This window comes from Panicum hallii, chromosome 6 (genome assembly GCF_002211085.1).
Source record: "Panicum hallii strain FIL2 chromosome 6, PHallii_v3.1, whole genome shotgun sequence".
Taxonomy (NCBI): domain Eukaryota; kingdom Viridiplantae; phylum Streptophyta; class Magnoliopsida; order Poales; family Poaceae; genus Panicum; species Panicum hallii.
This window is the reverse complement of record NC_038047.1, coordinates 510059-523517: the sequence shown is the minus strand read 5'-3', so window position 1 is coordinate 523517 and position 13459 is coordinate 510059. Positions and strand designations below refer to the sequence as shown.

General features: G+C 43.5%; 2 protein-coding genes across 2 annotated transcripts; one reads left to right on the top strand and one right to left on the bottom strand.

The window, feature by feature from the left end:
* The first annotated feature begins 5998 nt into the window (after nucleotides 1–5998).
* LOC112897653 (adenylate kinase, chloroplastic) lies at nucleotides 5999–8649 on the top strand. Its single transcript, XM_025966006.1, has 7 exons — nucleotides 5999–6249; nucleotides 6423–6518; nucleotides 6660–6788; nucleotides 6883–7017; nucleotides 7409–7555; nucleotides 8092–8166; nucleotides 8266–8649. Exons 1-7 carry the CDS (start codon nucleotides 6058–6060, stop codon nucleotides 8362–8364), a joined length of 873 nt encoding a protein of 290 aa, XP_025821791.1. The 5' UTR covers nucleotides 5999–6057; the 3' UTR covers nucleotides 8365–8649.
* Nucleotides 8650–10330: 1681 nt separating this feature from the next.
* LOC112898614 (alcohol dehydrogenase) lies at nucleotides 10331–13047 on the bottom strand. Its single transcript, XM_025966968.1, has 8 exons — nucleotides 12759–13047; nucleotides 12201–12336; nucleotides 11967–12036; nucleotides 11786–11879; nucleotides 11487–11700; nucleotides 11183–11324; nucleotides 10797–10967; nucleotides 10331–10717 (listed from the first exon to the last, which is right to left on the bottom strand). The coding sequence occupies exons 1-8, from the start codon at nucleotides 13003–13005 to the stop codon at nucleotides 10523–10525; spliced, it is 1269 nt and encodes a 422-aa protein (XP_025822753.1). The 5' UTR covers nucleotides 13006–13047; the 3' UTR covers nucleotides 10331–10522.
* Between the last annotated feature and the right edge of the window lie 412 nt (nucleotides 13048–13459).

Here is a 13459-nt window from a genome sequence, read left to right as displayed (position 1 = left end):
CAGGGATCATATGCGACGAGCAGGCATGCATGCAGATGATTCACAAGTTTGACTTGTCCAGAGAGCATTGAGATTTAATGCTTATACCAGAGTCCAGAAGGTTTATTTAAATATTGGCTTCTTCATGGCCACGTCGGATAGAAAGCTTACAGGTTTATTTAAATATTGGCTTCTTCATGGACACGTCGGACAGAAAGCTTCATTAGTAAGGACTCTGCGTAAGAAAAATTAGAGTCCATGTATCTTAATATTTCTTTTAGATTTTTCTTGTTAGGCAAGTCTCGAGCTATTAGTCCAGGGTATAAATATATACATCCGGGGTCATTGTAAATCATTTCTCGATCAATCAAACACAATTTACCTTTTTGGCTCTCACACCAAACCCTAGGAATAGGAGTAATGTAGCTACTCATCGTCTTCTTCGGTGAACATGCTGCATCATCTCGACCTCCGGTTCACTTGCAAACATCGCCATCCTCAGGTGCTCTAGGCTTTGATTACCGGCGCATCATTGTAATCTCGTCTAGCTCATCTACTAGTTATCGATTCCTATCATATCTTGTAGGCTGCATCATTCGATCTCTTACTAGATTTTTGATAGAGTCACAGCTATCCTAGCCTTGATTAAGCTTGCATCGACCGATATTCCTCTAATCTATCATCTCGCTATTTAATTTGCTTTAATTAGCTTTTATCGTGTTGAAATAGACGAGATCATTCAATGGCATGTTGCATCTTAATCTCGGCTACTTCTCAAGTACTGTTGGGATCAAGTTCTATTGTGGATAGATTCATCGTCTTGTGAAGTTTAGATTAACGGCTTGCTGCCAGCGTTTCTAGATTGCAACTACCGGGCGCATCATTGTAGTTTCATCTGGAAATACTGATGTAACGTTAGTTTAAACTTCATCGGCTTATAGCCCTAGTCATAGTGGAGCAGGAGCTCAACGGCGCTTCGTTTCCTATCGGCTTTCTAGCGGATAGCTTTTACGTTTTATTATCATCAATTACGTGGATCTGGTTTGGACAGCCGATGAGCCACTCGTGCTCTTCAGGATACTGGGATCGGCCTTATAGTTGATTATTCACTTACACTACATAATTACATTCAATATCTATTTATACGTGGTGTTTATTCAAAGAACGCCTATCTATGAGCATGAAGGCTTCGCCGCCTGTCGGCTCATGTATTTTTCGTTTACCTTGTCAATTGCAGGTCAAATTGACTGGCACGCCTAACACCTAGCTAAGCTAATTTGGAGCCTGCGCCGAAGTAAAACAAATCTCTTAGATCCTCGCGTGTGGCAACATAGAAAGCCGATAGCCGGTTTTTTGCGTGAACACAAGATGTTTCCTTTCTTTTGTTTCACTGCATTATATAGACATTCAAGAGAGCTGGTGACCCTAACTAAAATCATTTGCTCAGAGCTCAGTGCTCTAAGCTTCAATCCAGAAATAATCCTTGAAACAGAGAAGATTTTTTGTTGTAACAAATATTTATTTAATTCCATATAGATGTCCTACATCTAAAGACTTGATCCTTCTTGTACTCCCACCATAGTGAATGTCATCTTCTTGAAAAGAAAAATCCCAAATTAGCTGGTAATTCTTTCCACAATGGGAGTATGGTGATACAGATGTTGACGTTACCTCACATAAGTGGTGATCCAACTGCAAAAGAACTGTGCAGTCTTAGTGTCTCACATAAGTGTTTGAGCTGCTAGTGTAGAGTAGCTATTAGTATATTAGTCAACTAAGCAGCTTTTCAATTTATTTTTTGAAAGGAAGAAAATTTTCAGACTTAGAGAGGCCTAATGAAAGGCGTAATTATTCAAAGCATCATAAAGTTAGTGCTTATTGTACACAGTGAATAGCACATTTCTCGTTACAGCTGTCCTTTATTCAACTACTACTATAGGAATAAAGTCAGGGACATTTACAGTTGTGGAAAGTAATAACTAACTTCAGGTAAAGTAATTTGGGATGATTCTTGAGTTCTACTCCACAAGGCAAGAATTTTCACCAAAACAAATGAATCCGTACCTACATAGATTGGACCAATCTACCTGACAGTTGGGGTTATCTATTCTTACCCAGTTCACTTAAAATACATGTAGAAGCAAGGCATATGGTTCCATGATGCCTACATATGCCTCAAATCCACATTTGAGAAAAGGAGACCCCTAAGAATCGGTCGAATCGTACCATCTCTTATATAACCAAGAAAAGTAGGTGTAACTATTACGATGGTTCTTGATCCTCTCTATACAATGACAGCTCCTCACATGCCATGTTAACATAATAATGTTCAGAATCTATTCTTTACATGTAACACTAGAAGCTTTACTAGAAAGACACTCAACTTTTCACCAATCAGCTTTACCACTTGCATGCATCTCCTTTATCAGGACATCTCGTATATCAAGGATCACTAATCTATGCATCGGTGCAAAGTGCAAACCTATTAGGCAGCTAGCTAGCCCCATGTAAGTTCTATTCTTCCATGATTGGCCTGCCTAATTGTGTATCATTATCGCTTGTTTACTGAAAGAGTATCTTGTCCCATCCGAAAATCACGGTATAATAGTTGCCATTGGAATAATCCTTTCCCTTTGGCACAGATTTCTTACTTAGTGCTTAAGGAGTAGGCAGTTTTGATAGGTGATGCAGCAACATGTCCTGTCTGATGTACATGCCGTGCCATTTTCAGGACATTAGTGGACCTGATCAGAAGCTTTTGTTGACTTGTGTTAAACACCGCCGCACACGATTCAGGCTCACAATGATGATGAGTCAGGATCACCTAGTTGCCCCTGATCTGATTTGTTGTGTGATCTTTATAACTGTAAGACTACAGGAGCCACCAATTATTGGAACATGAGAAAGATTCAGGTACTAATTGACAAGGAGATAGATACCTCATATATGTCCTCCTGCAGAAGCTCTTCTCACCAATGTTCATCCTGATTGTACTGTGCGGCAGGATTGGCATCACCCTTGAGCCGCATAGCCCCATTCCAAGAACACCAAGAATCTTCCTCTGAATTGAACTGGTTCTTTAAGTTCGCGATGGCATTCCAGAATTTGTGAAGCAATGCTCGTCGACAATAACAAACAATAAAATAAAGATAACAGAAAGAAAGAAATAAAAAAGGATTAGGAAGTGATCGCATACTCGGTTTGAGGCTGAGCTGTGAGCTCTGCTGCAATGGTGAGGCCACGCCATCGCAGGCCGCGGGCGCCGCGCTCCCTGTGTCTGGGCGCCGCGAGCTCTCGACGCGCCGGCGCCGGCGCAGCCGCAGGCCCGCGGCAGCATTAAGAAATCCGTCGGAGCAGCTCGAGCTGTGAGCGTCGGCAGCGGGTGAGGGGATCCGGAGGCGGCGGCTGGGGTTTTGGATTTTACGCGGGGAGGGCCCGGGATTGGCGGCGGCGGGCGCCGGCGATCTCGCCGGGTGTGATGTCGCCGCCCGGAATATTTGCAAAGAGGCCCCTATTATGAATCGCGAATAATAATCGCGATCCGAATATTTTCATATTACCTCCTACACTTTTATATGAAACCCCCTACTTTGGATCGCAAATAATAATTGCGATTGCATATTACCCCTTCATTTTTATAAAACCCTCTGATTTGGATCGCGATTAATAATCGCGATCCGAATATTTACGTATGGGTTCTCATGCTTTTCATAAACACCCCTGAATCGGATCTTGATTATTAATCGCTATCCGGATATCTGCAAATTGGCCCCTATTTTGGTGTTGGATGGGCTCGTCCTCCTGCGCGACCGGCGCCGTCGCCGTCCTGGCAAGCCGCCGCCGCCGCAAAGGCAGATCCCACTCACCCCCTGAATGCGGCAGCAACGGGAGCAGGCGCTCCCGATTCGGCAAATCCGAGACGAACGAGCTCACATGTTCGGAAATGGCGGCTTGGTTGGCTAGTAGCCGGCCGCGAGCGCTCCACCCGGCCAGCCGCTCGCGAGCTTGGCTGGTGAGCATGCATCCAGTTGTTCGTTGGGTTCATGCAGTTGAGCCATTCGATGCAATGGAACACATGGCACGAAGACGAAGGGTCCAATCCAGCTCTGAAACATGGATCCTGGTCTCTCTTTTTTTATTAGTTGGAGTGACCAGCCAGCACTAGATCAACTTGCAGTGTCATCCCATCATACCGATCGTGTCTGCCGAGACCTGTGACAAGGATTGGGTTAGTTGTTTTGGTTGTTCATCCCACCGGTGCTACTCCTACTGCTGCAGATTGATGCTAGCAGCACAATGTCCATCAACTGATTGAGTGGCGGATACGCGGACTTTCGGAATGTCAACCATGTTTCCCGCTTTGTCCCTTTCTCTTTTCCCCACTCAAGAGCATTGCCATGCTCAGTTTTCTCTCCTTTTTTTTTTGTTATAAGAGTTTTTCTTTTCTTTTCAGTTTTTCTCCATAAGCTTCATGTGGATATTTGACCTTGATAAGATGTTCATTCCGGTAGTAATCAGCAACAACCGGATCATGAACTGAACATCTGGGCAACAGAAAACCAGAGAAAGAGGGGATCCTGTGGGCTATGGATGTTCCCCTTTTCAATCAGGAGTAGTATCTAGCAAAGATTTTGTGTAGCTCCCTTTTTCTCTTTTCCTCAAAGTCAACAGCTTTGCAAGTTTCAACTGCAGAACTGCTGATGCCCAATGCAAAAATTGGATGCATGCACCTTCAAGCAATGCAGTTTGGTTGTACAGCGACCTGCAATGCAATGGATTACAATGTACACTTGGAGGCAGGCAGGCTTTATTGTTGTAGACAGACAAGTACTGCCACTTGAGCTCATTGCTCAAGCTCCACTGTGAAGGCCAAACAGGTAACAGAGACAAGAAGAGATGATAAAGGGCAGCAAGGGAGGGTTGACTTGCAGCGTTGATCAGGCATTGACACATGATTTCTTGAGGACTGAAGCATCAGTGCTTGATCGAAGAAAAAGAAGATTGCAGTTCAGATCATCGTATCAGTAGCGCTAGCAACTACAGTTGTGGTGCTCTCCGCGAAAGGAAAAGAGAAAGAGGAGGAGGAGGAGGAAATAATTGTGTTACTGCTATCTGTTGCTGCAATGCTGCTCCAAAGCTGTTGGTGGTTGTAGTTCCATGCTCTGAAGTCTGAACCCTGGCACTGGAGCCAGGGAGCCACCCATGATTCCTGCAACTGAGGGGTCAGGATAGAGTTGTGAATAAGCTATTGCAGCATCCTACCAAGGATGCAGATGCTCTTTTTTTGTCTTTCTTTTTTGGAGCTAAAATGCATATGTGGGTTTGCTGCAGCTTTGTTTGGTCAGTCAGGATAAGCATAAGCTGGACAGGCGAACAGGAAGTAGAGAAACACGTGCTCTCATTTTTCTCCGATCCGCGTAAGAAAAAGAGGAACACGTGCTGCTTGACCAAGGAAACCGAAGCAATTTGCTGCCTGACAGAGATGATGCAGGTTGCAGCAGCAGTCTTGTGCCATCGCTGACTGAGACCGTGAGGATCGTCATGGAATGTTAGGTGCAAATGGGCTGGCTGGGCTGCCTTAGATCAGTCTGATCTGTCTTAGGCCCATGATTCAATTCAAGAGTCATCAAGAAATAAATCAAAAAATCGAGTGAAAAAACAATTGCAAATCAACCAGAAAAAATGGCGGCAACTGAAAACAAAACTGAAACAACCGAAGGTTTCGAAAACAACAAAATTATGAATTGGAAGCAACGTAGAGAACAACGTACAGATTGTGCGGTGCGCAATGTACTACGTGCATCACCGGGCGTTCATGATCTTGATAAACCGATGAAGCCAGAAACCAAGACCACCAGAAAAACGAGCACCATTTTGAGGCCTAAAAAAGGACCATTTTTTGGTAAATGGATGAAGCCAGGAACCAAGACCACAAGAAAAAACGAGCACCAGTTTGAGGCCTAAAAAATTCCAAAAAGAAGCAAACTGATTTTGTTTATAAATAGACAAAAGGGGCTCCCTTTGTTTTCTGTCCACTGCCTCTAGTCGTCTTCCGCCTCTGCTCCGCCGGCGCCGCCCATGGCTTCCTCCATGGCCGCCGCCTGCACCGCCGCCAAGGCCTCCCTCTCACCGGCGCAGTCGACGAACCAGAGGACGCCTGCCCAGGGCCGCCTCCTCTTCCCCGGCGCGGCCCCCAGCTCCCGCTCCCTCCGGCTCCGCCCCGCCGGCCGCCGCTCGCCGGCGACCCGCTCCTTGCCTCGGGCGGCCAAGGTAATCGCTTGCTTGCTGAGGTTTGGAGGATTCGCCAGACATGGGGTTACTGGGAGACCATAGCATAGATCTTGCTAATCCTAGCCAATCCCATCTCCGTGGACTTTCCTGGATAATTACCTTACACGAGTTATTCCACGGCAGAATTCATACTGTGTGGTTCTTCATTTCAGGCTGTGGTGGCAGCGTTGGCTGACCCTCTCAAGGTCATGATATCAGGGGCTCCCGCGTCAGGCAAGGGCACGCAATGTGAGCTCATCAAGGCCAAAGTAAGTCATAGATTCAGGAAGAGACTTGTATGCTAGTATTTCAGAATTCTTCTCTTCATAACGCATCATATTGTCCTCTCATGGGCGATGCTCACTGTGACCATGGCAGTCATTCAGTAAGCATTTCTGTGCTTTTTGCAGTTTGGTCTGGTGCACATCTCTGCTGGAGATTTGCTACGGGCGGAGATCGCTGCTGGGTCCGAGAATGGGAAGCAGGCCAAGGAATTCATGGAGAAGGGCCAGCTGGTGCCTGATGAGATTGTAGTCAATGTGAGCGACCTTTTATTTCCAATTCTCCATTGGTGTAATTTCAACTTGCTGGCAATGCTCCTAAATAAAAGTAACAAATTTGGGTTTCTGGCAGATGGTTAAGGAACGCCTTCTGCAACCAGATGCTCAGGAAAATGGTTGGCTATTGGATGGTTACCCGAGAAGTTATTCACAGGCAATGGCATTGGAAACTCTTGCAATCCGACCTGATATTTGCATTCTGTTAGATGTAAGTGCCAGCTACATCAAATCGTTGACACATCCAGATCATATTTGGCCTTTAGACTAATTGTCACCATTATTCTTACTAGTTTTAAGATGTATTTCTTTAAAGACTGCAACCAGGACTTAAAACACTGCAAATTGGATATTCTTTGCTAAATCGATAGGTTGCTCACAATAAATGAAGAAACACCGGTTGTGACTCACTCAGCATTGTTTGATCAGATATTGATTAGTTATTTTGTTTTTCTGGAGTTAGTTACATAAAAAAAGGAGGAAAAAAAATCACATACTCTATCCATCAGGCTTCCTATGTTGAATAAAATGAACTTCAATCCAAAGGATTATATTTTAGGAATAGAAAATTTGTACCTTTAGCTCATTCTTTGCCAATCTAGGTTCCGGATGAACTCCTTGTTGAAAGGGTGGTTGGAAGACGCCTTGATCCTGTCACGGGGAAAATATATCATTTAAAGTATTCTCCACCAGAGAATGAAGAAATTGCTTCAAGGCTTACACAAAGATTTGATGATACAGAAGAAAAGGTACAAACTTGTACTGGTTATTGGTAAAAAGCAGCGTCAAAAGATATTGTTGATATATGAGTAAATAGGATGTAATCGCTATCTTGGTGTTACCGTTTTACTCTACATGTCCTTTTTTGGTCTTCTACTAAGTTAAACAAGGTCATTGTATTTTATCATGTGCCTACTTCTGATATCTAAAGTATTCAGTGCATATATGTTCAAGCCCACTGACATGGTTAACATTTGTAGTGTGCAAGCCTTTCCCTTGATGATCAGTGGCCTTCTTCTTCTTTTCTTTTTTTTTCTTTTTTTTTTTGCTGATGCCTGTTGGTGTGCTGTAGTTCTTGTTATGTTATATAATTGCGATTGATGTGGCAGAGGTGCTGATATAGGATGCTGCTACTTCAACTGCATATTATGATGATTGAACTTTATGTAGAGTGTATATTAAGTTTGCTTTTTCTTCGTTCCACCAGATATATGATTGTTAAATCAGTGTACATGGTTGTCATGAGAATCCACTTGTCACACATGTTGTTTTTGCTGTTTTACAGGTCAAGTTGAGGCTGGAGACTTATTATCAAAATATCGAGTCCTTGCTATCAACATATGAGGATGTTCTTGTCAAAGTAGGCACCATCTCTTTTAATTGAAAACTCTCTGTTCCATCAGTTCTCTCAAAGCTGATGTGAACAAAAAAAATTTGCTTACTGACTTCTGTAATTTAGGTGAAAGGAGATGCAACCGTGGAAGATGTTTTTTCCAAGATCGACGAGCTGCTGAGCTCTAGCCTGGACAAGAAAACAGAAATTGTGGCCAACGCCTGAGCGGGTAAAATCCATGCAGGTCAGGCATGTTTCTGCAAGCTGCCTTGCATGCTAGGAAAACATCTCCATTTGGATGTGGTTGAAACATAGGGTTTGCCTGGAATTGTACCATGTGTTGTTGTACACGAATGGAAGTGACAGATCATTCATAGTTATGAGGACTTCAGAGATCCCTTTTACCGTACCTGCGCTGTACATGGTTTGCTGACATCCTGTAAACATACATGTTATGTTTCCCAGCTAGAGAAATGGTCAGTGACTGATTTTTATTGGTTTGCTGGAACAGGTTTTGGCATTAATCTTTTTTTTTACTTTCAGAGAAAACTGTCGTCATACCAGCTTTTCAGGGCTGTTGTCATTCCTGGGCTTCTGGCTGCTGGCGTTTTCTACCTCAGGTCCAATTTTGGGCCCAGGCACGGCCCAACATAACTACCGGGTCTGTCAGGCGGGGCTGACCTGTCCTTCTGTTCTGAACTTTTGGGCTCGAACATCTCTCTCTCTCTCTCTCTCTCTCTCTCTCTCTCTCTCCCTCTCTGATTCTTTCATTATTTTAGTTTCCACTGTTGCACACCTTTCGGTGATTAAGATTCATACTATACTAGATGTACTAGATGAATAGTATAGTATGATTTGACTTGGAACATGACTAAGTGCGTCCATTTTTAGACCAGAGGTACATCGAATGTGAGCCCGCCAGAGTTTGCTTGTAATCTTCCAATAAGAAGCCTAGGATAACTTGATTGATGGAGCAGATGATATTTACGATCCGACTACAGCCTTCTAAGAACGTTGTACCTTAGCAATCGATACACCACCTCTTATAACTGCTGTGATCTTATGGAGCGTGACAGCCCGGCCATTAGGGCACTCGTGCTGCAAACTAGCAGAAACAAGTACTGAATTACTAGTTGTAAATGCAGGTTTCAAACTCAATCTCCAATAAAGTGCAATCTTCAATAAAGTGGGGTTCCAAAGATAGGAAGACGGGCGGCTGATCCAGCACGCGTGCTTACCAGCAAGTAGCAAGAGCTAAATTTAATTTAAATAAAATCCAGAGCTAAAATTGATCTAAATAAAATCCAATCTGTTTGTGGTAGCTATGGAGATATATGAATGTGGGAGGGCGACCATAGGGTGCTGGAGTCGTGCTCCAACCCTAGAACGTGTCCCTAATGAATCCAAACTCGATACACGATCCATTGGGCCAAAATAAGACAACGCAACACCTAGACAGAAAATGTCTGTGAACGAAAACGATCACTGAGGCCAACTCTTAGAAGATATGGATGTGAGTCTAGATCCGTTTGAAAGTAGACTTGATAAGCTTTTTGTGAAGTCCAGGAACACCTCAATCGGAGTCTATACGAAGTCGTGGCAGCCGTTACAATTTGGTTCTTTCTTACAGTCCGAATCCAACATACAAAACATGTTAGATTTGAACTCTTTCTTTCCTTGCACCAAAATTCTTGAACCAAAAGTGACGTGGTGGGCTGGTGAAGAATATTGGGAATATATGGAATTGATCCCTTGGTCCTACGTACTTTTCATGCGCGTTTAATACTCTTTTTATCTATGTATGTATTTTTGAAAATAACAATAAAAACACGTCATGGCGAAGCATTCATTCATCAAATTTATCAAATACAATCATGATATTCGCTATCAATTTATCAAATTTATCAAATACAATCATGATAAAGAATAATTTTACCTTTAAATCAAGAATAGTTTTACCTTTAAATCAAGTTTCTAATGTAGTTGTATCAAACACGTGATGTCCTCATCATATATGATAGCAAACTTCATTCATTTTCATCGCGACGACAGTAGTGATTTTTGTTGCAAAACTCAGAAGCAACAATCTGTAGTTCCTATCTAGAACTATTTATCAGTGTAGGCTCAGGAACTGATGCAACAAGTTAATTTATCGCAACAGTAAATCTTTTCTAAACATAATTTAAAAATATGAGACAAGAAGGGGCAAACTAAATAAAAATAAGAAAATTCCAGTTTCAGTAACCAATAACACATCGAAAAGCACACAATGAACATCTCCCTTTTTAGTTTAGTCATCTTCTCATCAATAAATTTTGGTAAATCCAGATGACATTACACTTATTGTCCGACCCATGTTTGGAACCACAAGATCATCTAGTCCTCACTCCATGATCTCAATCACAGCTCGGCCGACGATCTTGCCTTGATTGAGATCCTCATAGGCGCCATTTGCCTCCTCGAACTTGCATTTCCTCGATATGGTGTTCTGGAGGTTGAAGGCACCACTTTCCGCGAGCTTCACGATCTGAGGAAGATCTTGCCTGGCCCTTGCACCGTATGACCCAATGATTTTCACCTGGTTCCAAGCAAGCATGTAAGAACTAACAAGGAAGCATGCATACAATACAAACAGGGAAGCCAGTCGAATTGTGTACCTGTCGTCGAACGAGACGGGTTATATCAACCTCCCCAACAACGTTTGTTGCAGCAAGCCCAATCATAACAGCTTTGCCTCCATCTCGTACGCTCTTTGTACACTGGGCAAATGTCAATGCCTTACCAAGTGCCTCTACAGCCACATCCACACCCCTTCCATCAGTAATTTCCTGTGAACAGCAAGACAATTACATTTGAATGGGGTCAGCAGCTGAAAAGTTCAATATGCACATTTGAACACAGCCCACTTACAGAAAAAGAAACTGAAAAACCAAGACAAGCAACCTAAGCAGTCAGCACTTATAACAAAGTAGATATATAGGATTAGTTTGTGAACTCCAGTGGTTATGATGATAAATCATACATATTGACAATCAACACGTACCTTTATCCTTTCAACAGCATCCTCTTTTGCTGCGTTTACAGTGTGGGTTGCTCCAAGTGTTCTAGCATTCTGGAGCTTCTCATCAAGAACATCCACTGCGATGACTTCAGAAGCTCCAAAGGCTTTTGCTATCTGTAAACAGCTGCAAATTTGCCTTATGAGGTGATGTGAACAAAAGATCTACTTTTAAGATACCAGTAAGAGACAAGAAGCATACTCATGTAATCATGTTTCTGTTTTTCATTGTTACAATTATATGGAGAAATATGAACGCTATGCATCATTATATCAGGCATCTGCTAACCTTGATCCGACGCCTCCGACTCCAATCACAGCTACTGAATCACCCGCACGCATTTCAGCAGCATGCCTCAGGGCACCATACGCGGTAAACACTGCACATCCCAAGATTGCTGATTCTGTGTATGGCAACGAATGAGGGAGAACTGCTAGAGCATTGGCTGGCACGACACAGTACTCTGCAAGCCCGCCCATGCTGTACATGTACACTGGTTTCCCTGAAGATGGAAAAAGAACTTTAATACTTCACAATTATATTGTGGCATTACTGAAGAATGATGCAATCAGATATCCTCAGGTTACCATTGCTGCGTAGAAACAGGCGTGTTTCGCCATCATATAGAGTTCCTTTAGCACGGTTATATGCAAAGAAAGACTCACACAGATCTTCTTGGCCCTGTATCAAGTCAGTGCTCATGAACATAAGCAAGAAAGCATTGAAAACACTAGAAAAAAGGGCTATCGTTATCCAAAGATGTTATACCTTAACACAGTAAAAGCAGTTGCCACAGGGCATTATGAACGCACCAACAACATGGCTTCCAATTGGGAACCTGAAACGTTTTCGGAAAAAGGACCTATCAGTTCTGAAATAACACAATGACTGAAGATTGACAAACTGAATTAACAGCTCTCTGTATGTGGTAACAACATATTTGTCAGCATCAACAGCAGTAGTCCTATATGAAGCATATGCAGTCTGGTTTCATCGATGTACCTATTGACGATTTCAACTGGAGTGTGCGTGCCATGGTCGACAACCTCCCCGGTGATCTCATGGCCCACGACACAAGGGCTGGAGAAAGGGATTTCTCCTTTCATGACATGGAGATCGGAATGGCAGACACCGCAAGCTGCACAAGTTTGTCAACGCCGTGTCAGATGAACATCTTAGGAATCAGATCAAATTCTTAAGAACAATCACCACAGCACTCCAATCTGCCACACTCCCATAGTTGTCACAGAAAGAATGCAGGCACTCAAGTGAATCATCATTGCACAGAGTGTGTGATGAAACCAACCACTTTAGCATTTGATTATGCAAACATTATCATTAGAATTTGGGCTCAAGTTAGTTCTGATTCATGGATTCCTAACCAGCAGCTGGCACTTGGGAATTCTAATTCAGGATTAGAGTCAGAGAACCCACCGAGTCCATCTAGACTGAAAGTTGAAACAAAGCGACAGCTATGGAATAAAACTCTTTGTTTTTAGATCAAAGACCTCTTAGCTATGTAATTATACTCTTTGGTCTTGATGAAGAAAAAGGCGGGACCTTTAGTTTTGATGAGGAGCTCGCCAGCCTTGGGCCGCGGCATCTGAAACTCCTCGAGCGTGAGTGGGCGCCCGGGCTCCCAGAAGACGGCGCCGCGCATGTAGCTGGGCCCGCCCGCCACGTGGTACCCCGCGGCGGCGGCGGAGTCGGCTCCCGCCTCCGCGGAGGCGGAGAAGGAGCGGCGGAGGAGCGCGCCGCCGATCCGGCGGAGGAGGGCGCGGGAGGAGGAGGAAGCGGACATGGCCATGGCCTCGAGTCGACCAACTCAGCTGGAGCAGTCAAGCAACTATACTGACTACTCCATCCTCTTTACTGCTGCAGCCGCCGCCCCAGCTTTTCTTTAACTTCTGATGGAAGATTATTCGTAACAACATCCAACTTGTTTGTTTATATTTATTTATTTATAAACTAAGAGTTCCTCTCGTTGTGCACGAGTGAATACACCAAAAATTGCTCTGAAATTTCGACCTGATGTGTAGCTGTTGTTGTTTTGTTCCGTTCCAATCTCCAATTCAATACAAGAGGTGTTAAATATACAGTATAAATCTTGGATGCGTCAGGAGGAAGCAACTTGCATCCAAATTATAAATTGGTGGAGATGAGATGGTGACGAAGCATCCGGCTGCTAAACCACACTCCTCACTTCTTTCATGTGACTTTCTTGGAGCATGGATAAGGATACATAGGATGAAGGACAAAGC